The sequence below is a fragment of the Lampetra fluviatilis genome, chromosome 5 (genome assembly GCF_964198595.1).
Source record: "Lampetra fluviatilis chromosome 5, kcLamFluv1.1, whole genome shotgun sequence".
In the NCBI taxonomy this organism is placed as follows: Eukaryota; Metazoa; Chordata; class Hyperoartia; order Petromyzontiformes; family Petromyzontidae; genus Lampetra; species Lampetra fluviatilis.
In genome coordinates, this window is record NC_136279.1 from 8,106,004 (window position 1) to 8,131,403 (window position 25,400).

The 25,400-nt window shown below is 46.8% G+C and overlaps 1 protein-coding gene across 1 annotated transcript; it reads left to right on the forward strand.

Annotated features, from left to right (window-relative positions):
* The first annotated feature begins 884 nt into the window (after positions 1-884).
* Positions 885-24,543, forward strand: TMEM234 (transmembrane protein 234). The gene is made up of 5 exons (XM_078856643.1): positions 885-976; positions 10,196-10,347; positions 15,477-15,543; positions 16,033-16,125; positions 17,200-24,543. Exons 1-5 carry the CDS (start codon positions 964-966, stop codon positions 17,325-17,327), a joined length of 453 nt encoding a protein of 150 aa, XP_078712769.1. The 5' UTR covers positions 885-963; the 3' UTR covers positions 17,328-24,543.
* Positions 24,544-25,400: the final 857 nt, after the last annotated feature.

Below are 25,400 nucleotides of genomic sequence, written 5' to 3' on the forward strand. Positions count from 1 at the left end.
AACATGGGGGGGGGGGGGGGAATCTTCCAGGGGGTCTAGGCGTGTCCCCCCCCCCCCCCCAAAAAAATATAAATTTGAAAACCAATTTCCTGCCATTTCCTGTCTAAAATATTTTAAAACATCACTAACACATAGGATGGGCTTTATTTATTTATTCCAATAATGTCTAATAGTGTATTGTATTACATTGCTCTGTTTTTAAATCCTTTATATTAAGTTCACTTGCTTGCTTGCTTGTGTGTTTACGGCCGTGCAAATCTTTCGGTCGTTTTTTAACCCACTTCCCGTGATCCAATCGAGCTGACATTTTGCACACTGACTCGTTGTGCGTGACAATGTATTTTCGTGAAAAAAGAATTTCCACAATTTTACACCTTTTAGGAATTTTTTTTATATTTAATTACCAATTGCTGAATGGTGGCAGACAATCATCTGACCCATAGGTGGCAGCCATCTCAAGCCAGAGGACGAGAGGACTCTAGCCGCCCGTTTCAAAGACCAATGTGGGCTGGGTTGTGGCCCATTGAACACGCATATAAAGGATTTATAGTGAAAAACTTTGTTTTTACGGGTTAATTTTTTTTTATTGTTTTTGTTTCACTGTATGCAATGGCAGAGCTTATGGATGAATAAAGTACAACCATAACCACAATCATATAAACAGAAATATTTTTATAGCAATATATGGGGGGGGGGACATTCTGAGCATATTTGAATATTGGGTGGGGGGGATGTACCCCCCCCCCAAATATATAATATTATAATTAGCGCCTTGTTGTAATCCATCGCTATGTGAACAATGCACCTCTCCACGTGGGCACACACAGAGAGAGAGAGGGAGGGTGGGGGGCGTGGCCACGAGGCCGGCTGAGCGTCGTGGGGGTGGGGGGAGGAGGAGTTAAAGGGCGGAATGGCAGCAGGGTGAGCGCAGACCGGAATGAGACGTGCGTCGACTGAGCACTCATGCCTGCGAAAGGTGAGGATTTGAACGTCGGCGGCAGTGTTGGTGTTGTTGCCGGGGGGGAGGGGTGTTAAAGCCCCCAGTCGAAAATGTTACACGAGTCGTCGCCACGTGTACTGTCGAGTGTGTTGTGTGGTTAGCGCTACGAATCCGACGGTCACCCGGGTTCGATTCCCACCCCCTCGTGTGCTGTGCCGGCCTTCATAGGTGCTGCTCGCTAACAGCACTTGCCCCCGACACTCTGTTACAGGCTACACGGGGGATCTTTGTTTTGTGTGTGTATGTGGGGGAGCGGTGGCGCAGTGGTTAGCGCGCTGCGCTACGAGACCGCACGGCCACCGGTGATTGTCTGAACCGGTCCCGGGCGCTTCCCCCCTCTAGGTCGACTCGGCCTCAAATGAGTACCCGGTGCGGTGTGTAGTAAACGTCGCCACTGGGGAGACAAAGGCGGCCGGGCGTGGTGCTGGCCACTCACCCCCGTCTTGTGCCACAGTGCCGGTCTTAATAGGTGCTCGCTAACAGCACTTGCCCCAACAGACTGGTAAGGCTATACGGGGGATCTTTGTCTTTGTATCTGTTTATGTGTGTATGTCTGTGTATCTGTGTGTCTCTATGTGTGTCTGTGTGTCTCTATGTGTGTGTCTGTGTCTCTATGTGTATGTCTGTCTCTATGTGTATGTCTGTCTCTATGTGTGTGTCTCTGTCTCTATGTGTGTGTCTGTGTGTCTCTACGTGTGTCTGTGTGTCTCTCTCTCTCTGTCTCTATGTGTGTCTGTGTATGTGTCTGTGTGTGTCTGTGTATGTATGTATATGTCTTGTGTGTGTGTCTGTGTGTCTCTATGTGTGTGTCTGTGTGTGTCTGTGTATGTATGTATATGTCTTGTGTATGTGTCTGTGTGTGTCTGTGTGTGTCTGTGTATGTATGTATATGTCTTGTGTATGTGTCTGTGTGTCTCTATGTGTGTGTATGTATGTGTCTGTGTGTCTCTATGTGTGTGTGTGTATGTGTTTGTGTGTGTCTGTGTGTGTCTGTGTGTCTCTATGTGTGTGTCTCTGTGTGTCTCTGTGTGTGTGTATGCGTCTGTGTGTGTCTATGTGTGTGTCTGTGTGTCTCTATGTGTGTGTCTGTGTATGTATGTGTGTATGTGTCTCTATGTGTGTGCAGCGATTAGCGCGTTGTGCTGCGAACCCGGCGTTTCCCGAGTTCGATTCCCGCTCACGGCCAACACCAGTGACGATTATCTGAACCGGTCCTGGGCCTCCCCTAGGTCGACTCAGCCTGAAAGGAGTTTCTGGTTGCGGTGTGTAAAAACATCGTCTCTAGGGAGACAAATCTCGGCCGGGCGTCGTGCTGGCCACCCATCCCATCGTGTGACATTCCAATCTTCAAAGGTGCTCGTTCACAGCACTTGCCCCAACGTTCTGTTAAGGCTATACCGGGGATATTTGTTTTTGTCTTTGTATATAGCCCGTCGTAAATCTACTGGTTGATGAGAGCCCTGCTCCCCCACAATGTGTGTGTGTGTGTGGCTCTGTAGGGTTTTGGTTGACCATACTTCACCACGCTGGTCAGAGCGAGGCTGGGTGAAGGCGGATTTTTATAAAGACTGCTCGCAGCGAAGTAGAGAACGACATTTGGATTTAGCTGCACCACTGCATCTGCTGGGAATGTCGCCTGGCATCGTCCCACTACGACCATTCTATTCTTGAGTGCGTGGCAGGCAGACAGTATGTTCAGGAATTAAATTTCGACCAATGTCGAGGGTCTTTCAGCCACGACGAGAGAGGGCTTCGGGGAGAAGGGAGTTCGTGTCGTTTTGCTGCTGCTCCTCCACCACCGTTGAAGGAGGGCGAGACCAGAGGTCGCAAACGGGTTTTATTTCCTTACCCGTACCCGGCCGCACCAGGGTCGCAAACGGGTACCCGTACCCGGCTGGGTACGGGTAGCCGGGTATCGGGTAGGGTATCGGGTACCCGATTGCGACCTCTGGGCGAGACTCATTCGTTTTTTTCTGATGACCCAGTTTCTAAATTGGCATATGAATAGTTTAAACGGCCATATGAATCGTAGCTATTTGGACACATAGACAAACAAACCCGTTACTACCAAAAAAAAAACATTCAATTACTAAATCAAGTTATTTATATTAGAAGAAAAATTATTTGAAAAATATATATCCAAAGCTGTTTACTCTGGGCTGTTAGATAACACTGTTGTGCAATGATGATCGTTAATCGGAGCTCGACTACCAAAGCTTACCGAGATGGAATGAGACCGGACGCATTAACGGGTGATTTTGTCTTTGGCGACCGCTACGATTGCTGAAGTTACAGGAATTGTGTTCGAAAAATGTCACACCGTGGCCTTAAAAGGACATTTTTTTAATACGCGACGTTTCGGGAAAGGGTCCTTCTTAAGCACAAGAGAGTCCATCGGTTAAGACGCTGGATTAAACGAGTTGGAGACGAGCAGTTTGACCACCAGAGGGCCTGATTCCGGTTAAATGACAAATGTTTCTTGACGAACCTTTTTTTAAATTTCATATGAACGGTCAAATGTAGATGTAGTCATACAATTTTGATTATTAAAGGCTTTGTTAAAGTGCAGTCTCCCAACTTGTATCTACTCTATTTCTTAGGTGCCTCAACTTTATACGGAGAAACCATAGGATTGCCCAAAACATCAACCATTATATGTTTCCTTGTAAAATGATTCAGTTTGGTGTTCTCACATCTTAACACCTGTTTTGTTTACAGAAAAAAGTGGAAAACCTATTCTCATATTTTGGTACTGGCAAAGGAGGTCCCATGATATGATATATGTTATTCCCTTTTAAGGCGACAGTATTATTGACGAATGTGTTGAGTTTTTATTTAACATGTCTGCCCCAATGCCAACACAGCATCGCCAAATCGTTATCGAGATTAAGTGTGTTCTGTCAGATCTGTTTCACTCAGACCTCGCATAGCCTGTGCTATTTACAACTAGCGGTTGAAATATTTTCTAAGTACTGCAATTCATGGATTTTACAAGTAACAGTAATTTCCTGAGCCGTGCCCTTGAGATGTGTTACGCATTTAATATGCCGCTTATTACCCAATGACGCGCCCCCCCAATAACCCACCATCCGATTAGCAGGGTTGGCTATGTACGGCGCGAAAGAAGTTTAACGTACATACATACATGACCAGCGTGGTGAAGTAGGTTCAAATAACGCGCACAGGTGTGGGGGAGGCCCCTCATCCTGCACTATTACTGCATATGGCAATACGTTCAGGAGCTAAATTCTCAATGGTCCAGGTCTACTAGCCACGAAATGGCTCCTGACAGCTACAGAAGGACCGTCTGTATTTTGTATAAACATTGTATGCCCCAGGTGTGGAAAGCCACCGTTGCTAGGTGGTTGCCCAATGGAATGAATATCCCCTGCCATGGGAAAGTGGGATTTCTACCACTGGTACTGTGGCAGAGCACTGTAATAAAAACAAAAATGAGAAATATTGGCAGTAAAAAATTGTTATCTTATGATTTGTATTTATAGAGCGTCTTTGCTCAAGGTGCTTGACATGGTTTACAAAACAACATCATAAAATAATTATTTAGATGGCAAGGGTGTGCCACGGTGGAGGAATTGTTGACCGCGATAAGAGGGTACTTGGGGGACATGAACGGGTAGGGGAGGGACGAGAAGAACTGGAGCGGCGAGGGGAGGAAAGAGAATGGGCAATAGAGAAGAGGTGAGGCTTTAAGAGAGGAACAGAAAAAGGTTAAGCAGGGGAAGAGAGAGGCAACCTAATGTGGGGGCAAGGCCATGGAGAGATTTGAAGGCTACCGTCAGGTTTTTTTTAAACAAGACAGTTGTCGTATTTATAGGCTCGTTGAGCTCATAATCTCACCAGAGTCTATAAAATTAGTACCAACTCTGGGGAAGTCTGGTCATGTCATGAAAATGTAGAATTTTCGCGTCCAGCTCAGAGCTGCGGAGGGAAACTCATCGTGAAGTCAGGCAGGGATGTCGGCACAGGGATTACAGTCATGATCTGGTTACAAGTTGTAATCCCAAGCAAGGTGAACTTCGGCATTATTATTATCATCATCATCATCATCATCTCTATAATGATTACGGTCATGATTGTAACAATGATGATTATGGTAGTCATTATGTAAATGATAAAAAAATTTATTGAGATGACCTTATCGATAATGGGCAATTGATCGCTGGATGAAGGCCTGCCCACACTTTGTTGTTCATAAGGAGTTGTTTATCCATACTTCACAATTCTGGTCCGCGCAGGTCGGTGAAGGGGGATGGAGAGCCAGGACCGGTTTGGATATCGGCCACTACTTAGGTTAGCCGTGGCTGCCAATCAAAATTCATGTCGCCGGATTCGGAGCAGAGTACTGAACCGCTCTATAAATGTGTTAGTTACAACGTGCGTCACGTGTAACCTCGCATTTTTTTTTTAAATTACAGCACATGATACTTTGTCAATTATGACACTTCCACATTGTTGGCGTTGCGTTACGGTTTTATTCGTATGCAAATAAATGCACGCTGCAATAAACCATGAACCTTCCGTAATTCACAGCAGTGTTTTGCAACAGGTTTGCGCGTGCCAATTCGCAGACGTGCAGCGGTATTTTGGAAATCGTAGTTTAGGGCCATATTAAGTTTCATTGGAACCCAAGGTTGTTATACTTTTATGGGGGAGGGCTCTCTCTCTACTCCTTCACTTGGCTGGTTTGCCGCCACCCATGCCCGATGCTAACCACTCCGTAGTGTGTGTGTGTATATTTTTTACCTTGGTTATTTCAGCTCTGGTTTTAAAAATGCGACGTACGACTTGCAGAGGTGTTTTTGAACCGTACAGCTAAAAACTCTCGTCATCGGCCACTATCAATCTATTGCTAGATGAAGGCCTCCCCAAAGCCTCTCTCGTGGTTCTGAAGTGCAACAACACCTGCACACAATTGTATTTTGTCATTGCAATCTTTCCGTTGGACATCCTCTCGAGCATGTTGGCCGCCACTCCGTTGATGTTTTTTCGACCACCAGACAATGTTCTTCACCTGTTCGTGTTTACTAAATCTGAACAGTTAAAGCTTTGCAATTGTAAAAAAAAGGGCAGCTGGATAAGTGGGTGGGGCTCTACTTATCAGATTGATTTGCCAGTTTTAAACCAAGGTCTGCCTGCGAGACTTGGACGTCAAAAAGACTGCCAGAGATAAGATTGGTACTCGAAATGCATTACTACAGAAGGATCCAGTATCCAACGTAGAAGTGAGAAAAAAGTAGCACATACAAGAAGACCTGATGTTGCAGGCAGTGATGAGAAGGAAACCGGAACTATTTGAACACGCATGTCGGACCGAGAACAACAGGAAAATTGAAAGTGTGTTGTTCGGAAAAATGGAAAGAACTGGAAAGAGAGGAAGACCTAACAGAGAATGGCTTGCAAACATAAGCTCTTGGTGTCAGAAAGATGTGGCACTAACACCATTGGTACCTCATTTGCCAGTAAAATATATGATAATTGGTTCTTTACCCTTTTATCTGGCAACAAAACTGACACCTTTTTTACGAGGAGTCATGTTTGCATAGACCACAATACCTGCAGCCATAATGCAAACAGATAGAAGGGTAAAAAACCAATTATCATATTTTTTACTGGCAAATGAGGTTCCAATGGTGTAAATGCTTACCCCGAGCTCTCATACTCTGATGGTGCATTGTCTTTGAGTTGTGCGCCTTTTGGCGTCATCTGGTGCAACCCATGTGAGACTAGGCTCTAAGGAAAGCTGTCTCGGGTGTGGACCAATCAACTTCAAGGATAGTGCATACATTATCAGAGTTATGTTTTTTGTTTGCATTATGACTGCAGGTATTGTGGTCTATGCAAACATGACTCCTCGTAAAAAAGGTGTCAGTTTTGTTGCCAGATAAAAGGGTAAAGAACCAATTATCGATGTGGCACTACTTGAGCATATTGGCACAAGACAGAGAGGAAAATTGAATCGAATGACGCAATGTGCAGTGGATACCTGCGGACTCTCTGCCGATGGATCATGATGATGATGAAGTCGAGGTCCAGGGAGCTAAGCTAATGTTGATACCACCACACGGGGACCAGACAGGGGCTAGGGCGAGGCGAGGGTGATGAAGTTTTGTGTTTATACGTTGCATCAATTTCCCCCAATTTGTTGTTGTTCACTGCACAAGTGAGCCATGAGCCCCAACGCGTTCGTTGCACGTGATGGTGGCAGCAGGACAGCTCGGGCAGTAAGGAAAAATAACATCTAGCGTCTTCTGAGCCCTGCTGGGCTGGCTTGGTTGTGGTTGTGCAGTGCAGAAGAGGTGCAAGTCTTTTTGTTTGGAATGCAAATTAAGCTGTGTACAGAGCTATCCACCCATATCCCTCTTCCTCCTTGATGTGTTCTGTGTCTACATGGAAAGCCCAGTGTGTAACTAGGGAGGTGGGGTGGGGGATTTCAAAGGAATGAAGACTAAAATGTCCATGCTGTTGTCAAAAAATTTCATTTGCTAAACCTGAGCAATGTGCCTCAACCTGGTCTGCTGAGTGTGTCTTTATAGACCTGCTCATACCTCGTCTAGAATGTGTAGAAAGACACGTGTAAACAAAACTGTCGTCAGACTTGTTGAAGTGGCCATTCCTGCTTTTTTTTATGTATGTATGTTGAACATTTTACATTTTAAATAAATCACAAATCACGGCCGAATCAAATACCGAATGCACCAGTGGAAAATAAACGGCGACCCTCTGTGCAATCGTGGCTATGAACACCAAACCGAGATTTGCAGAGTTTTAGCATTGCCCCAAATATACCGTTTACAGGCGGTGTATTTGCAATGCACCCGCTGTCATAGACGCGTCAATGGCTAAATCAAAATTCTATATTCTATAACGAGCCTGGATAAAACAGGTCAAGCAGGAAAAGGTGCAATCTGGAAGCAGTTCAGTTCCCTTCAACCGTGCAAGTGCTCGCCATGATTACATCGACACTTTTAGCAAGTGAGACCTGAAATTACATATTGTGCAACGTGTTTGGTTCGGAGACGCCAATTGACCGTTTCATTGGTTATCTTTCCGCCGTACACCACGTGCTTCGGGTGCAATCGCCACGTGCGGTGCAGCGTGTTGGCACCTCGTACGCCATATAGTTGGCGTCGGCGAGGAGAAGGGTACACGTGACGCAGGAGTAACTCGGAGGTTTGAACCCTAAACCGCACGTGCGTGTCAGGCCATGCCCAGACGGCAGTTTGCAAAAAGCCTTGGACGACGTTCTTCTTGAGATCTATACAAGCTGCTACGGTTAAGCACGCTCAATCGTAGGCAACTGGCTGTATGTTATATTAATACAACTACTTATTAATTTTCTTTTGGTCTTTCGGTAAAGTCCCGTAGATAGTTTAAATTTCGATTTAAAGCTTTCGTGACTGCAGGGATTCACCTTCTTGGTTCTTTCGGTAAAGTCACGTAGAAGGGAAATAATAAAATAATAAAAATACAACATAATATTATGTTTTATTTTTATTACGTAGATAGGTTCAAAGAAAGTAACAAAATAACAATTTTCTTTGAACCTATCAACGTGACTTTACTGAAAGACCAAAAGAATATGAATTCCTGCAGTCACGAAAGCTTTAAGTCAAGATTTACATATTAATTTATTCATTGGACTTAAAGAAAGCTTAATTAATCCAACTAATTGGCTAATGGGAATAAAGATACGTATGGTTACATTTGATATTGAGGTTGATGTTAATCATTGAATGCACAAAATAGTGGTGGCAATTATAGGAGTGAAACGCTTGCACGCTCCATTTCCATCAGCAAGGGGATTGGAGGAGCAGTGTGATGTTTTGTGTGGTTTGGTCTGATGCCGTGGTCATTCATTGCAGAGATACAAACGCTGCCTGTAAGAGCGCTTCAGACACGTAAAGTGTTGCCATCACAGTGAACCGCTCGTGTCACCGCTACGTGAATTCGTCATTCGGCCGTCTCGATCGGGCAGCCGCATGATGGGGAAAGGGGACATGAACGCGGCCGCAGCGTGACCTCGTGACCGTCCCGCGAAGGAGTTTCTTAGCTGGCCCGTTCTCCTTCACGAGTCGTTTTCGATCGCGCGAGGAAATGGACGGGGTTTGGCAGACAACGCCGCGCGCAGGGATTTGGAATGTGCTCGTAATAGACTGCAGTGGAATGTGGACACTGGACACTGGTTGGCACAAGGGGAACTTCCTCGCTCCGCTTTGCTGATGATAATGACGACGTAATAGCGCTGTGAACCTGGCGAGATTTGGTTTGCTTTTCAGCAACGGCTAACATTGGGAGTGGTGTGTGGTTCTGTCCCGCATAGACAAGTTGCTCATCTCATAAATAATATATCGGAGTCACGTAGGGCAAGTAACTTAAGTCCCACTGAATAATGGATACGTCCGTGTGCGTCCGAGGGTTAATATTACCTGCTGTGACACGTGGATCCGAAACATGGACTGTGGCGAGGACAATGAAACAAAAGCTGAAAAGAGCACTAAGAAGCAGTGAGAGGAGCAAACGCACGTTGGAGAGTTCACGTTTACTTTGCAAAAAGTGAGTGGCGCAGTACACATCCAGAGAATGGATAGTGACTGGTGGTTGAGACGAACGATTGATTGTCAGCCAAAGAACGGCACACGCCCGAGACGGGCCACCGTAGAGATAAAGTGACGACATCGGCACACGTGCAGGAGTTGTGTGGATCATTGCATAGCGAGACCGTGAGAGTTGGTGACAGCTTGAGCAAGGTCTTCATTCAGCAGTCGATCAAAGTCAAGATGTCGGCATGGCCAAACCCATTGATGCCACCACAGCTCGCCAATGCTTTCTACCCTCCCACAGATTCTGCAGCTGCTGTGCAGTAGATCCGCGACCTCTTAAGATCCGCCCTGACAGTATGATCCCACCATCTGGTCTTAGGTCTGCCCATTGGTCATCGGACTCGTGGAGATCATTCCAACGTCTGTTTCGGTAACCGGCCCCTCTCCCGTCTTGCACCGCAGGCAGACAGATCATAGCCATTGATCTGGACATCTGTGAAAACTACTGGGACACATCCGTGAAAAAGAGCTTCATAGCTCATGGAATTTCTCCAGGATAAATAAAAATTCTGATTCTGATGGGTGTGCATGTGTGCGTGCGTGCGCGTGTGTGTGTGTGTGGTCGTGGTGCTAGCGGGCGTGCTGTGGCTCACGGCCGTTGCGCTGCTGTGGGGCGGCACCAATCCGCTGCTGAAGCGCGGAGCCAAGGGCGTGGAGACGGTACGCGGACGCGGACGCCTTCGCCAGCTCTTCGCCGAGCTCTGCTTCCTCGTCTCCAACCCCCGCGTGAGCACGGAACATGGGAGGACACGTGAGGACACGGGGTGCTGACGCATCTGTCTGGCAAACGCGACACCGCCAGCGCAAAGCAAACGGGCCACTGAAGGCCATTGCTGCCATGGGTGGGGCGGCGGGCAGCATTGTCACGTGATTAACTGCCACCGCTGTCTCCTCTGCGCAGGAATAGTTTTAAATAATGTGAAGATTTAAACAAATTTGCAAACGTCTCTCGATACTTCAAAGAAGTTTCATCGGAGCTAATTGAAGTTGTCCTGAATATCCGTGAAAGAGGGCTTTATAGGTCATCGGGTTCCTCCAGTATGAATACAGATCTGATTCTGGTAAAAAAATATTGCAAATTGTTTAAGACCAAGGTTAAAGAAGTGTGCTCTTTTAGGTACAGAGATACGTATACATCTTCTATATGACACACACTTGGTCTGTTGAGATCTTTTGCTCTCTTGCTTAAATGCTATTTTCCAATCCAGCACCTGGCGGTGATCCATGTTCAAACTTTTCCTGTCCAGTGGAACTCCTAAGCCTCTCAACGTATACACTAAACTGGAACAATCTCGGGTTATCATTGTTCATTTTTCCTAACGACGATGATGATAACCTTCACGACCCCACTTCTATCAATGGGACCTTTTTGCCAGTATCCAAGATGATGAAGAGAAAAATTGTAATAGGTTTTACCCTTTCGGGCAATAAAACAGGTGTTAAGATGTTCAAACACCAAATACCGATGGTGTGCATTGTTTATTCTTAGGTGCTTATCACGGACACTTACAGCAATGCAAGACTTCACTCTGATCCTGCTCTTTGTGTAAATTCAATCAACCTGTGGGTCGTAATTTTGGGACCCCCAAATGTAAAACAATTGGCTTTTTTTGTTCACCCAGTTGTGAGCTTAGACTTGAATTACAGCAAATTTTTGCCAAATTTTAGCATTTCTAGGCTTTCTGGAATGACATTTGACGTGAGGTGGTCAAGCCACGTTCAGCCCTCCGTTTAAAACCCACCACCAATAGTCGTCGTTTCCAAGTACCCACCTTGTAGGTGGCAACATCGTCGAGCGGATAACGCCCCCTGCAAAGGCCACCCTAACATTCTGAAAAATAGCGCAAGCCGCACCTCGGTTGCGTTCTCCGAGCGGCCATTGTGTAAAAAAATGGTGACGGGCAAACGCTTAAAACGAGTGAGTCACACAGCTGTAAAGTGTTTTTTTTTTTACTCTCCGATTGCTCAGGTGATTTATTTACAGTTTCCTTGAGTGACGGGCAGACCCCCACAAATTAACCGTCTGTGTCTTGGAGACGATTTCCCATTGGCAGCTGCTGCAATGAGTATGCGAGCACGTGGCGGCCTTTCCAAAGGTCTCCGCTCAATACGCCAAATCGGTTGGGCAAACCTCTCCTTTGGTGGGGCCTGAGCTACCGGTGACCATTGCACTCAACACCGTGTCAAACGAGGACATCCGTGAAAAAGAAATTCTGATTCGTACAAACGTAACGACGACTTGACACACTTTCTCTTGAGATGGCACTTTATTGAAGACACGTTTACCTGACATCAGGCGGAGACCCCCCACTGCAACAGCCCCGAGTCTCCCGCGCATCTCCCCCTTTTATACCAACCCAGGCCACGCCGCCCTTCCCGAACCTTTTCACTGACTCTGGACGTTCGCTCCAACCCGCAGACTCCACCGTCCTCTTCCGTCACCTTTTATTCTCACTTCTTGATCATTCCCGTCGCCACCAATTCCTTCGAACTCACAACTGATACCCCTGTCATTACCTTGGCTACAGCATGCATGCATGCATACATGTCACTGTTTTGCACCCTTTTTTTTGGATCGAATAATTATCGAGGCATTTCATTGCCGTGTGAACATTCAGCAAAATGCGCTTACGCTAGTTTCGTTCCAACAACTCATCCCGCGTCCACGCTATCTTGTGGGCAATACAATCCGTTTTTGGGAGCTCCTCTCTTCTCTCGTGCTGCAAAGGTGCGGTGCATTTGCTTGCGGTCTCTGCGATACGCCAAGTCGCAGTTGTGCATATTGCTCTTCGGATTGTTTTTAAATCCAGGCAGCCACTTTGTGTTTTAACCGGATTTTCCAGTGGAGCGAGGCCAATGGTCTCGGCCGCTGGTCACCAATGAACTGCACGAACAAACACACACACGCACAAAAAGGTCGCATATACATTTTGTTCTGAGCTTAATTTTGTTCAATTGTAGCTCTGAGAATTCCCCAAAAAAAGTTCTCGATTCACCCTGTCGTGGCGACGACAAACGTTGCCGTCGGTGGCAGAGCAGGTGGGAAAGGGCACCCCGTGCCGTCCCTCGAGTGTGGGGTATATATCTTTGGATATATCCATGTCTGTAGGCGATTTAATTTTCAAACAAGGGGAGGGAGGGGTAAGAGGATGGGTGGGGGGAGGAAATTGTGCTGCACTTCGAGAGTTCTGAATAAATTCTTCACATTGTGATGCTGATGCCGATAGCACAAACCACAAACAATGAGGGAGGGGGGGGGGAGACTAACAAAAAAAATAGCGATGTAAAAATAAAGAACTCGTATCACTACCTGTGGTTGTGATTTGTATGCATTGTTTGTAATGCACTTACGTGAACCCGGCAGCCAATGGAGTGGGCCACTACTTTCATCAAAATGCACATCTCTACATTTGGAATGTAAACACGGAACAGTTCATCGACTTGCCGAGGTGGTGAATTGTTGTGCACCGTAATAAGCTTTTCGACCGTTTTAGGTCAACTCCCATAGTGGTGAGGATGAGCTGTCGGGCGCACACACAGAATCTGGGGTCGAACTCGCGAGATTATACACCCATAATAGAATTTTTTTGGGTTAGATCGCGTAAATATATAAATGTGTCGTTAAACCCGCCACCACCCAATACAGCCAACTAGTAAGGGTTGTCACGTAAACAGAACGTGCCAATTCGTCACTCGTACAGCACACCGGTGTGTTGGAGAGCCAAGCCACAACATTACAATCGGAGTAATTGCAACTAGCTTCATCAGGCGACAGCCATATTTGTGGAGAAGTCCACCTGTCTCGTTCATTAAATAGAGGCGTAGATGCGATGACAACGCCGGTGCGCTCTTGTGCCAAAAAAACCTGTGTTATGGATGACATTGGTCGCGTAAGCCTACGTGTTAAACTGAGATTATACACGCACGCTACGCATCTACCAAGCGAACGTGGGACGGGTATCGACTTATGGATGATGACCGATGAAGCGAATGGACGATATCATCCCAATGTTACGGACGAAGCGAGACGGAGGCACATTCGGAGTGACGAAGTTGAACTGTACAGGGTAACTTGAGGGTAGTGTAAATGGGGGTGCAGCCAGGCAAAGTTAAGGACCGGCTAAGCATGTGTGCAAACACTTTTTTTTTTAACAGACTGGTAGAGCAAATGTGCAAACACCCAATACACAGTCCTCGACGTACGAACACCAGCACTTACGAACCAGCTTCCGTTAATTTTTTTTTTTAAACATTGATTTGAAACGCGAACTCGAAATTGCAAACCGATCCGCGGAACTGTTTTGTTCAGCGCAGCGATCCGCCACGAGATGCAATAAGTCGGCCTCACGCGGGGTGCGAGTCTTTGCGCGCGCATCAAAGGCTGAAGAGTGTAAAACATTTACCCATGAAGGCCAGTAACCCATCTGCAGGCACACCTGTTAAAATAAGATGTCTCGTGTGTGGCCACGTGGCCTTTCCTGGTTAAAAGCAAACGCCATAACTGCTGCTGCAGCCATGTTGACCGACGTGCCCGAATGTGTTGAACTCATTCGAACAAAACGAACGGTTATGTAAATATGTCGAAACATTTCCTTCCTCCCGTGCTCCTTAGCCGGTGCTAAAACACAGAAGCAGATCCGTGGGCGCGGGCAGGTGGCAGTTAAAATGCCACCGAACGCGTTGCACAACTCCTGTGCGGGAATTGTGAGATCTGGAAAAAAAATAGGAAATTCTTGCTTGAAGGTTACTTCAAACCCACGAAGTTAAATGGTCACATGACAGTAAGTGGTCAGCTGCGAAATTGCTGGGGGCTGAAGCCACACCTCCCATAAACACGGTCGGCTTCGTACGGGACAGAGTTTGCCGAATTCGATTCGGCCATTCTTCTACTCTCTTGCATAACGCCATCGCGATGTGCCACCACAGTTTCTGCAAGATTTCGCCACCGTTATCGTCATCATCAGCCATGACGTATCCATCGATAGATACAGGCGGCGGTGGCTACGCACATGGCCTATAATCGAGCACTGTGAAGGCAGCAGCGAGGGGTCGGTGGATCATCGCACCAGATGTTGTGAAACTCTCTTGCTGTCGGCATCGTGCCCTACCAAGGCTTGCTAGAAGGTGGTGCAGTAATTGGACTAATAACCATCTGTTTCCATCTGTGCGGTGATCGAGCGTTTCCCCCTCGCGCACGTGGGTTATCTCCGGGTACTTTTGTTTCCTCCCGCTTATAAACTCATAATTTGGCTGAAAACCCCTTGAAATAAAAGCCCAATACAGGATCCTCCTGAAAGTAAGTCCTGTGACTCCATGTGGGTTTCCTGGATAAATAAATAAGTAAATGATACTACGATCATAGATGAAGGCCTCCCAAAGCGTGTCACTGCCCCTCAGTCTTGCGGTTCTGCGGTCCACGAAGGATGCCAGGACAATTGCATCCTTCCTGTCAAATATTCCCAACGTACTTACTTGCAAGTGCAATTCTAGCGTAAACGCGATAGGATAATGGAGTAAAATTTGACTGCTGGATTTTACCAGATCTAATTTGATTCGACTGCCCCACTATCGAGTATTTCACTTGGTACATTCACAATCGTTTGCTTTGACTAGCACACTTTACATTTAGAATGTTTTTATTTGGGTTCTACTGTTAATTATGTTTGCACCTCCTTTTGCGGTTCTTCACTTCTTTCAAATATCTGGTTCAGGGCCCCCCCCCTAACATCTGTCGCAGATATGAGAACTTGATAGATCTGTATCGATGAATGTGTGATGTTGGTGGTGGCGATGATGGTGATGATGGTGTAGATGCTGACCTCATGGTGGATGTTGTGTATTGCATCTCTCAACAGTACATGGTCCCGTTTGTCCTGAACCAGAGTGGCTCCTTGCTGTATTACTTCACCCTCGGCTCAGCGGGTGAGTCGCGCCTGGACATCGCTTTAGCCGGGGCGGAGCAAGTTGTTATTAAAGGAAGGCCGGACCTGAAGAGAAAAAAATATAAATATGATATATAATTTCGATTATAGCTTTCTTGACTGCAGGGATTCATCTTCTTGGTTCTTTCGGTAAAGTCACGGAGAATGGAAATAATAAAATAATAAAAATAAAACATTATAAGAAACGTCGTGAGAATGATTTTATTATGTTTTATTTTATTATTTTATTATTTCCATTCTACGTGACTTTACCGAAAGAACCAAGAAGATGATATATCATTTTTTTTTTTTACATAACTGATGCTACCATGCGGATTAAAAGTCACGCTCACGTGCTTAAACAAGTAGAAACTCACAACGGTACAGCACGTACGCGTATTAACGTGTACGAATTTTGGAACACGGTTTGCCGTATATGAATTGGTGGCTGCCCGTGGTTGCTTTGCCTTGATGGGCCACCTCCCCACAGACCTGTCCGTGGCCGTGCCCTTGACCAACTCGCTGACGTTCGTCTTCACGCTCATTACGGGCAAGCTCCTGGGAGAAAACATCGGAGGGACGCGTGAGTGCACTCCACTGCGCACTGCCTGACGGGGCGTCACTGAATTCACACGACCTCCAGCGGAGGCGGAGGAGGCGGTGGAGGCGGTGGAGGGAACCCAGTAATAACAACTTTGGTGACGCCACATTTGTCGTTTTTAAAAAATATATAAAGGGTTTTAACATAGGTTAATTTTGATTTTGTCTCGTACGTGATATCCACGAATCGCACAATGAATCGTAATCACAATGCGTTGTGCGTTTCACGGACTGCATTGCACCATCCCCCCCCCCCCCATCTGCTTATGGGAGACGTAAAAATAATTGACGAATTTTTTTTTTTACTCAAATCCACAAAAAACACACGCACCACAGTTATTTTCGGGTGAGATAAAAAAAAGGTTGCAACCAAAAGCAGCCGCTCTTCTTTTGTGAATGCTACCGAATTTACCAGACTGCTCGCCCACTCCGTATAAACGAGAGCCCATCGTCACCCCAACGTTCTCAGCTCACTCCACTGGCTTCCAATCCCATCTCGGATCACTTCAACGTGGCACTCGTGGTCTTTTAGGTCCTCCACGGACTTGCCCCGCGACCTACCTCTCCCCTCTCATCTCACTCTGATCCACTCCACGCGCCCTCCAAAATCTCCCCACTCATCTCACTCTGATCCACTCTACGCGCCCTTCAAAATATCCCCACTCATCTCACTCTGCTCCTGTCCACGCACTCTCCACTCCAACCATCAAGGCGCCTGTTGAAGCCGTACGTCGGTGGACCTTTAACTCGGTGAGAGGTCGCTCGTTCTCCTCTCGCTACCCAAATTGTCCGAAACTCTCCACACCCCCGGCCATTCACGCCGTGAATTCCCTACCCTTGTTTCAAGTCCAAGCTCAAGACCTTCCTAATTTTTACTACGGCCCTATGACCAACTGCCTGCCTGCCTCCTTTCTAAAAACAAATGGACACACACTGCCGGGACGCCGTCACATTCGGACGCTATATAATTCCAAATGTATTTGCATTGGTGGTGTGGCGTGCTGTGGCGTGATGTGCCGTGGCATGGCGTTTGGATCCCCCCCCCCCTCGCCCACAGGGGCTCTGCTGGGGATGCTGCTGATGGGGGTCGGGCTCACGCTGTGCGTGGCGAGCAACGCGTGGCGCGAGGAGACGACCGCACGCGCCTCCGACGACGTCAACGCCGCCGCCGTCGACCCCGAGTGAGGTCGTCGGCTCCGAGAGGAGGCTGGCTCCTTCCCGAACGCCGCTCCTCCGTCCGGTCGACGCCGCTTGCACATCGGTGGCGACGCTCGGAGGGGGCGTGGGGGGAAACGTCGTCGGAAGAGTTTGTGTGGAAGTAGCGATGATGCAAAATGATCGCTCGCGATTGGTTGGCGGCGTGGGGGAGTGGGGGGGTAACCCGCACATTCCAAGGGGCCGGATCCAGCCCACGACTTAATTTCTGTACGGCCCCAGTGGCCACACGACTGTTGAGTCAAACGAAATGTTTTCGACTTGGCAATGGTGCGTTTGATTTTAAATGCTCAGTCATTTGTCCCCGCACAAGAGGCCTCTTGCGGCAGAGTGGCTGAGTGGGGGGGGGTGTTTGTGTGTGTGTGTGCGTGTTCCTTCACGCGTTGTTGGTCTCCAAAGTTATTTGAGGGTCCTATTTGACTCGCAGAAAGAAAAAGGTTACCCCACACCCCTTGACGTGGGTGATCAATGGCCGTGTGTAGTCCGAATGGGGACTGTGTTAAACAGTGTTGTAGACCATGTGCAACTGAAAAAGAAAGGGATGTTGATTTAGTTAATCGGTGTAAATATGCTGTATAATATAAAACTTGTTGTTACACTTGGATTTATGATGTGTTTTCGGAGCTGTGCCACAACACTATTGAATGTCCATTCACAGAGCAGTGCATCGCCCTGTGCCAAGAGAGAATGGCTCTGAATGGTGCCTTCAGGATTACTCTTTAGATCACTACAACGCAAATCGTATTCGCCGTGGGTGGCACACTCTTACGCCCTACGAAGAGCTATCGTCGTGCAATGAAGAATACTTTTTTATTCTGAAAGTTGAGAGATTTCAGATCTGTCGAAACGTGGACTCAAACCCAGGTCCTCTGTGGTGTGCAGGGCTCTGCGTCACTGATATGGCCACTGCGAACCTTTATCCGGGTGGCCGTCCAACCACCTGGATGAGGTTGGCCGCATAGGATCCGTCTTTCGCAGCGAACAAACTTCCTGAACAAGGCAACCTTCTTCATGGGTGCCGAGGCACGTGAAGCCCGTTCGATGCGTGTTCGAGTCGTAACGCGGCGTGTTGGCGTTTGGCACGGGTTACCGTTCGCGCTCGCATTACAGGTCACTTCGTCACGATAACGTTGCGAACTTGGTACGAACGGGGAGCGGTGGATGGAGAGGGGGGGGGGGTGCAACGTTTTACAAAAGGGAACGTACGATTGCACAAGAGGGTAATTGCTGAAAGAGCCGCCGTTGGCTGCAGTTGTACTTTTACCAAGCTTGGCACGATTTGTTTTTGTTGTTGCAATGCTGCTAACTGTACACGGCCTGTGCGTCGTTCACCTGTTGACCTCCATTTTGGGAAGTACCCCCCCACCGCCACCCCTCCGAATAACGCCTCCGGGGGCTGCACGGCCAGAAATAGGTGCAGCGCTTGACAAAAAAAGCAACCGGCGAGGCTCACGTGTGTACCGCGTTTACCAAAACCGGAGCGATTGTGCAATTATGAGCCCATCCCCCTTTCGTGCGAGGGTGCTCGTTCCGCTCTTTAAGTTGTGATCGTGACGCATGGATAACGAGTTGCATAGTTTCACGGATCGTTGTGGTTCAAGAATGAAAACCACGTGATAATTCTTGCCCGTATCAACGGGCAACCCAGCAGCATTCGTTTTTAATGGGACCCCCAGCCACCAACCTTGACTTCTGGAACTCTGAATGTCAAACGTGGCCCAAGGTGTTACGCCTGCTCTGTCGCCATGCTGCCCGGAACATTGTTTTTTGTCCAAAAGGACCCTTCGTCTCGTCGATCCAGATTGAATGAGATTTGCTTAGCAGGAGTCTATCACCGTGTTTTATTTGTTTTCAGTAGGAGTGTGCGTGTTTGGTTTTATTTTCTTTTTTAAAAAAAGTGTTACGAAATTTATCTTTTGTAAAGTGACTCGGACGCCCTTGCAAATCTGGCGCTTGAAAACAAACACACCATTCCACGCCTCATTCTCGTAACTTTGACTACAATGCGTGTGCATGTGTATTTACGTGTGGGTATGTGTATGCGTGTGCACAAGGAGTTTAAGGCAGGTTAAGTAACCGGGGCCTGTTTCATATATTTGAGGGGGGGATGGGGCAAAAAAAACCCAGTGCCAATATTTAGCAGAAGATTAGCATCATCTTACAAAAACAGCGCACGGGGTTTAGCCGGGCTCTCGGATGCGTGTGCCCCGCGTCTTGTTCTCAGCGTGGTGGTGTCCGACGTTTCGATTCGCGTTGCTGGGAGCTGCTTCGGCAACTTTTTAGCCCCCAAAGTGCTGGGGGAGCGGCGTTCAGTTCCCGGAGAAGCTCGCTGGCACGTATAGCCAAACGCACCCCTCCCCCCTCGCTCGGACGTCTTGCCGGGATGACCAGGAAACGCATCGGAGAGCTGTACCGCACGGAGACCTGTGCAGTAGTGATGCAATGCTCAAGATTGGCAACAACAAAAAAGACACCGAAGAGTTTTCTTGCACATCGGTGGCATTTTAACCTTCGTAGCGTTATCGACCGCGAGAACCTACACGCTCGTAGACGTTTGTCTTTTATCTGCCAAAAATCAGCAATAAGCGGTCCTTTCCGCCAATTTGTGAACCTTTGCCCGTCGATGATTTGGCGAAGGAAATATTTGATGTCGCCCGTGTGGATTCCTCGGCCCAGAAACTTTGGTCGAGGGGCAACACTCAAGTTTGCTGGGGCGGTCGGTCTTTGCAAGGCTTATGATGTCGATGTAGAGCAACAGCAATAGTTTCACATCGAGGCAGTAGCGTAGCTCGTACGGGGGCAGGCAGGGGGGGTACTGTGACCCCCTTGTGGCCAATGCTATGAGTTGGAGGGGGGGGGGGCCCGGGGGGCCCTTGACAGCCACCATAAGATGTTTTCAACAACGGTGCAAAAGAACACCACGCTTATTTAAAACGCGGTTTAAATATATATTTTTCAATGAAAATGCTTTCATTTACGTTCCACGCTTTATTTTCATTAAATTAGAGCGGTAACGTTGGGCGACTGTGCGAGACTAATCAAAATATTGGGGCCCCCCCCCCCCGACCGATTGCCGCACCCCCCCCCCCCCCAGCTGCCAATGTCCTTACTACGCCACTGCGATTGCGATGGTTGTCAGGAGTCGGGGAGTTGGTTGCATCGCTGCGACGATGCCTCCCCCTTTGGTATTTGTGAACCGAGCGTCGAATTGTTGTTTATACGCTCAGTGGTGCGCTCCGGGTGACCGGGGCCGCGCGGCGGAAAGCTCAGAATGTTCCATTTGTGCGTCAAGTTGTCCGCATCTTGCCGGTTGGTTAAGGATTCCCAGGAATGTGCGGTAGGTAAATATTGAGAAACTCATTATTTTTTTCCATTTAAAGCTTTCGTGACTGCAGGGATTCATCATAAAATATTTTTTTTTTATTATTTCCCTTCTACGTGACTTTACCGAAAGAACCAAGAAGATGAAACTCACGATGACGATTTTTTTTTAACTCTCGATATGGTTGGTCTGAAACGTGGCCGCGTGCGCGTTATCGACGCCGCGTGGCGGTGATGTCACGTGACATGCAAGGCGTCGTGAGAGGACCGAGCCCAGAGGTCAAGATGACAGCCTTTTTCCTTTCGTAATCGCCTTTGGCATGTATTATCATTCTTACAGTGGAGGAGACCGTTCCAGAGTTTCGCGAATCGCAGACATTCGTCAGCTTCAAAAGAATCTTCCAAATCCACCTCCCATCTTAAAGCCCCCTTGTCTTAAGTCTAGATTTGAAGCTTTCGTGACTGCAAGGATTCATATTCTTAGGTTTTTTCGGTAAAGTCACGTACGTACTAGGTGGCGGAGACCGTGTCTTACGCCAAAGTGTGGATGGCTTGAGAGGCTTGAAAAGGCGAAATCTCTGATGAAGTTGACGATGCTGGACGGCGACCTCGGGTTTTTTTGTGATCGGCGCAAATGACACGGATGTTGTCGTCATAGCAACGTGTTTCGCCTTCTCTGAAGGAGCTAGGCCTCGATACGCTACGAGTCGCTTTTGGTCAATGTTCCAACGAATGCTTGTTTTGAACCGAGACCAACGCAATTTCTACAAAGCTTTTCGCTCGGAGATATATAAATGCATCTACAGTGTACGTATCGTATTCACCAGATTATAAGATGCTCCGGAGTGTAAAACGCACCGAAAAATGTGCGCTGTGTCAATAGAGTAAACGAATAAAGTAAAGAAGAAGAAAGTGAAACAAAAACTGATAAGAACGCCTACCAGATGATAAGACGCAAGCCTAACTTCTGCTTGAGGATGCAGGGAATGTAAGTGCATTTGATACTACGGGAGACTACGATACATCTCGCATTTGCAAAATATGTACAGACACCGAGGGTGGTAGATGTGCATCCCTGCAATTACTTGCTCGCTCCACTGCTGGCTGACGAGAGGGAACTCTGGAGAGGTACTCCAGATAGCTGATGGGGAAGTGGTTCTCAGCCTTTTGTTGGCTACTTGTGTTGTACCCCGTTGTTGCATTTTAGTTTTCAACCGAGTAACCCCGCCCCCCCCCCTTGCCAGCCCTAACATGGTTCTGAGAAATTAAATGTATGAATAATGAACATCACTATTTTAACCGATCTGACCCAAAAAAAAAAACCTCGAACAAAAATCAACGGACGCTCTGCGTATGCGTGCCCGTGATGTGTTCACGATCGCTGGCGATTCTTGGAAACCCGCGTTGTTTGCGATCAATGAGTTTTATAAAAGTCGTTTTACATCGTTCGATGTTACCCATATGGATTTGAAATGTATCGTAGTAACTTTAAATGGGCACATTCGTCGCGTTATTACACTAACAAAACATTCTTTTTTTTTTGTTTCTGGGTAGTAAGTGCTATTTCCTAATGGCTTATGCCTCAAAAGTACAGAAAATGGCTATTCCCACAAGCTTTGCTTTTGTGACCAGGACAGTGATATTTTGAAATGTACATATTTTCAATGAGAAAACGTGGTGTGAATTTGGGTCATTCCTTCACGTTAAGTCCTGGTCACAAAAGCAAAGTTTGTGGGGAATAATAGCCATTTTCTATACTTTTGAGGCATGAGCAATTTAAAAAATAACACTTCGTACCCGGGAACAAAAATTGTGTTACGTAGTGAATTATTCACCGACGACTCTCGCACATGGTATAATTTCGCACGTTTTACTTTTTAGTAAGTCACTTCGCGTACCCCGCTGGGACATTGCCACGCCCCGCCCCAGGGGTCACCGCGTACCCCCTCCCGGTTGAGAACCTCTGACCCCTAGGGTGGGATGTCTTCGGCCTTGTTTCTTGCACGATGAAGTGCGGCGAGAAGACGTTTCAAACGCAACGTCTGGGTTCCTTGGAGAGCCACGGTACTCTGAAATTCTCGGCACGGCATCGTCGGGATTCATTTCCACGCCTGATGGCTACTAAAATGGACCGTCGCAAATGTTCTGGAAACGAATCGAGGCTCGGCGGCTCTCGCTCTACGAATAACGAATTGCTGGTAAGACCGTGTGTTTTTTTGAAGTGCAAAGTCTTATCGGGTGCACAAAACTCGCTTTGTCAAAAGAGCCTTTGTCTGGCTTGAGAGCTCTCCTCACCGGTTTATACGAGTAAAGAAAAAAAGTAACCCGTAAAAACAAAGTTTTTCACTATAAATCCTTTATATGCGTGGCATCGGTTTTATTTTATTATTCATTTCTGTTTTTCTTGCGTAAGAGATTCATTTTTATCACATTGGTATTTTAAATTAAATATGAATTTTTTTTTTCCTAAAAAGTGGAAAATTTTGGAAAAAAAATTTTCACGAAAATAAATTGTCACGCACAACGAGTCTGTGTGCAAAATGTCAGCTCGATTGGATCACGGGAAGTGGGTTAAAAAACGACCGAAAGATTTGCACGGTCGTAAGTGCGCAAGCAAGCAAGCAAGTGAACTTAATATAAAGGATTTAAAAAAAAGAACTCAACCGAGAGCCGATTCGCTTACATGTTTAAGTAGCAACAGCATTGCCAAAGCGGTTCGTGCGTCAACCCGGCCACGGCTTAACATCAGTGGCGAGCGATTATTTATTAAAAGAAAGCATTTTTTCAATTGTATGTCACCAGGTAAGGCCCACTGAGCTATGCGGCACTCTCTCAGAAGCGACCTGGCCACGCGCAATGATAGGTCAACGAAGTGGCTTATCGCGTGGAAATGTATCGCTGCCAAATGCTCTGCACGCGCGTTTCTAAATCTGAAGCGGGTCCTGCCCTCGCCTCTTAGCTTCAAAACCAATTTCTTTAGAACCGCTTTTTTTTTGGTCTTCGTTTGTCGTCGTTCACCCCCGATGACCACGTTTTGGCCACGTAAGGTGCGAAAGAAGTTTAACGTGCAGTACCACCACATACAACAACCGGCATGAAGTATTGTAAAGTTGCCCCCGTGACCGACAATGGTGGGAGGGAGCTCCTCCAGCCCGCTGTGGGTTGAGCTCGCGTGGAAGTTACGTTTCATTAACATTTTTATCGTCATTTTCTCCGAATTTTCGTTAATATTTTTAAAGGCCGGCAGTCTCGAGGTCTTCCTGTTGAGTTTTCCCGCTCCTCAGGAAGGTGCCCGCGTTTGGAATGTTTTACCGAATTCCTTCGTCGCCTGATAGTGCAGTAGAGTACCTGGGGGGGAAATAGACAGAAGATCTATTTGAGTGATTTGGTTACATTTCCTAGACTTTGCACTCCTAATCGTGTTTTTGTATTGCTTGTTGTTGTTGTAACATTCTGACCAGCTCCTACTGGACTTTTGTGAAAACGAGCTTTGTAGCTCGTCGGGTTCCTTCAGTATAAATAATGTTGTGGAGCACGCAGAGAGGATATCCACACACGTGTCGTGCACGGGAATGGGTGTCCTCGTGATTGGTACTGTCAAAGGGTTTAACGCTGCACGACTTAACCGTTGTTTTGTTCTCAACTTTTAACTTGTATACTTTGTTAACTGTATCGAGAAAAAAGAACATGATTAAATTTGTAAAAAAAAATGTTACACTCGGTGTGATTAAACAAACGTTGAGACGTTTAAGAAGTGTAAGCTAAAAAAGTGTAACTTGCAATATTTAAGAACTGTTTTTTTCTCAAAATGTGTGATAATGTTGGTTTGGTTGTTATGTTTTCCGTATCATTAAAGACAACGTGCTCGTTTCCGTGACTTCCCGCCTCTGGATCACTGCGCCTTATTCCAATCTATCGATGAGACCTTTTTGGCAGTATCAGAAATGATGAGAAATAAGAATAGGTTTTACCTTTTACGGCAATAAAACAGCTGTGTTTAGAGGTTCAAACACCAAAGAGAAGCAGTTCCAGCCATCACATTAGGGGTGAGTTAATTAAATGTGTGAGCAAATATAACAGGCTAATTTTAAGTTGATAATTTTGTATGGCCCGCGAATGATGTTATAAATATCCAAATGGCCCTTGGCAGAAAAAAAGGTTCCCCACCCCTCTGCTAGAGCCTCGTCTCAAACAGTGTTAGATCAGAGGACGACAGTACAAGTGTCAAAATATAAGAATAGGTGTTACCGTTTTGGCAATAAAACAGTTGTGTTAAGAGGTTCAAACACCAACCTTCTGCAAGGCATCAAGTCTACATTAACCGCTTGTGGCAAAACAAACTGATAATGATATTTGCGTTGTACTTGACACTGATTGGCCGACACGAGAGACGTCCTTCTTAGTGGTCTTGTCTCACTGCCAGTGTTATTCCAATCTCATCATGGGACCTCCCTTGCCAGTATCAAAATATAAGAATTGGTTATAAAGATAAAACATAAAATAATTCTCACGACGTTTCGGCCACAACGCAAGCAGCCGTCCTCAGGTGAAGAAGCTTGGTGGTGTTTCATTCTTCACCTGAGGACGGCTGCTTGCGTTGTGGCCGAAACGTCGTGAGAATTATTTTATTATGTTTTATTTGTATTATTTTATTACGTCCCTTCTACGTGACTTTACCGAAAGAACCAAGAAGATGCCAGGACATTGTCAGGACATTGGGAG

Excerpts from the sequence above, each read along its gene's own strand:
- TMEM234 (XM_078856643.1), top strand. Across the intron at positions 10,348-15,476 it reads TCCTCGTCTCCAACCCCCGC|TACATGGTCCCGTTTGTCCT; the intron begins GTGAGCACGGAA and ends ATCTCTCAACAG. Across the intron at positions 15,544-16,032 it reads CTTCACCCTCGGCTCAGCGG|ACCTGTCCGTGGCCGTGCCC; the intron begins GTGAGTCGCGCC and ends ACCTCCCCACAG.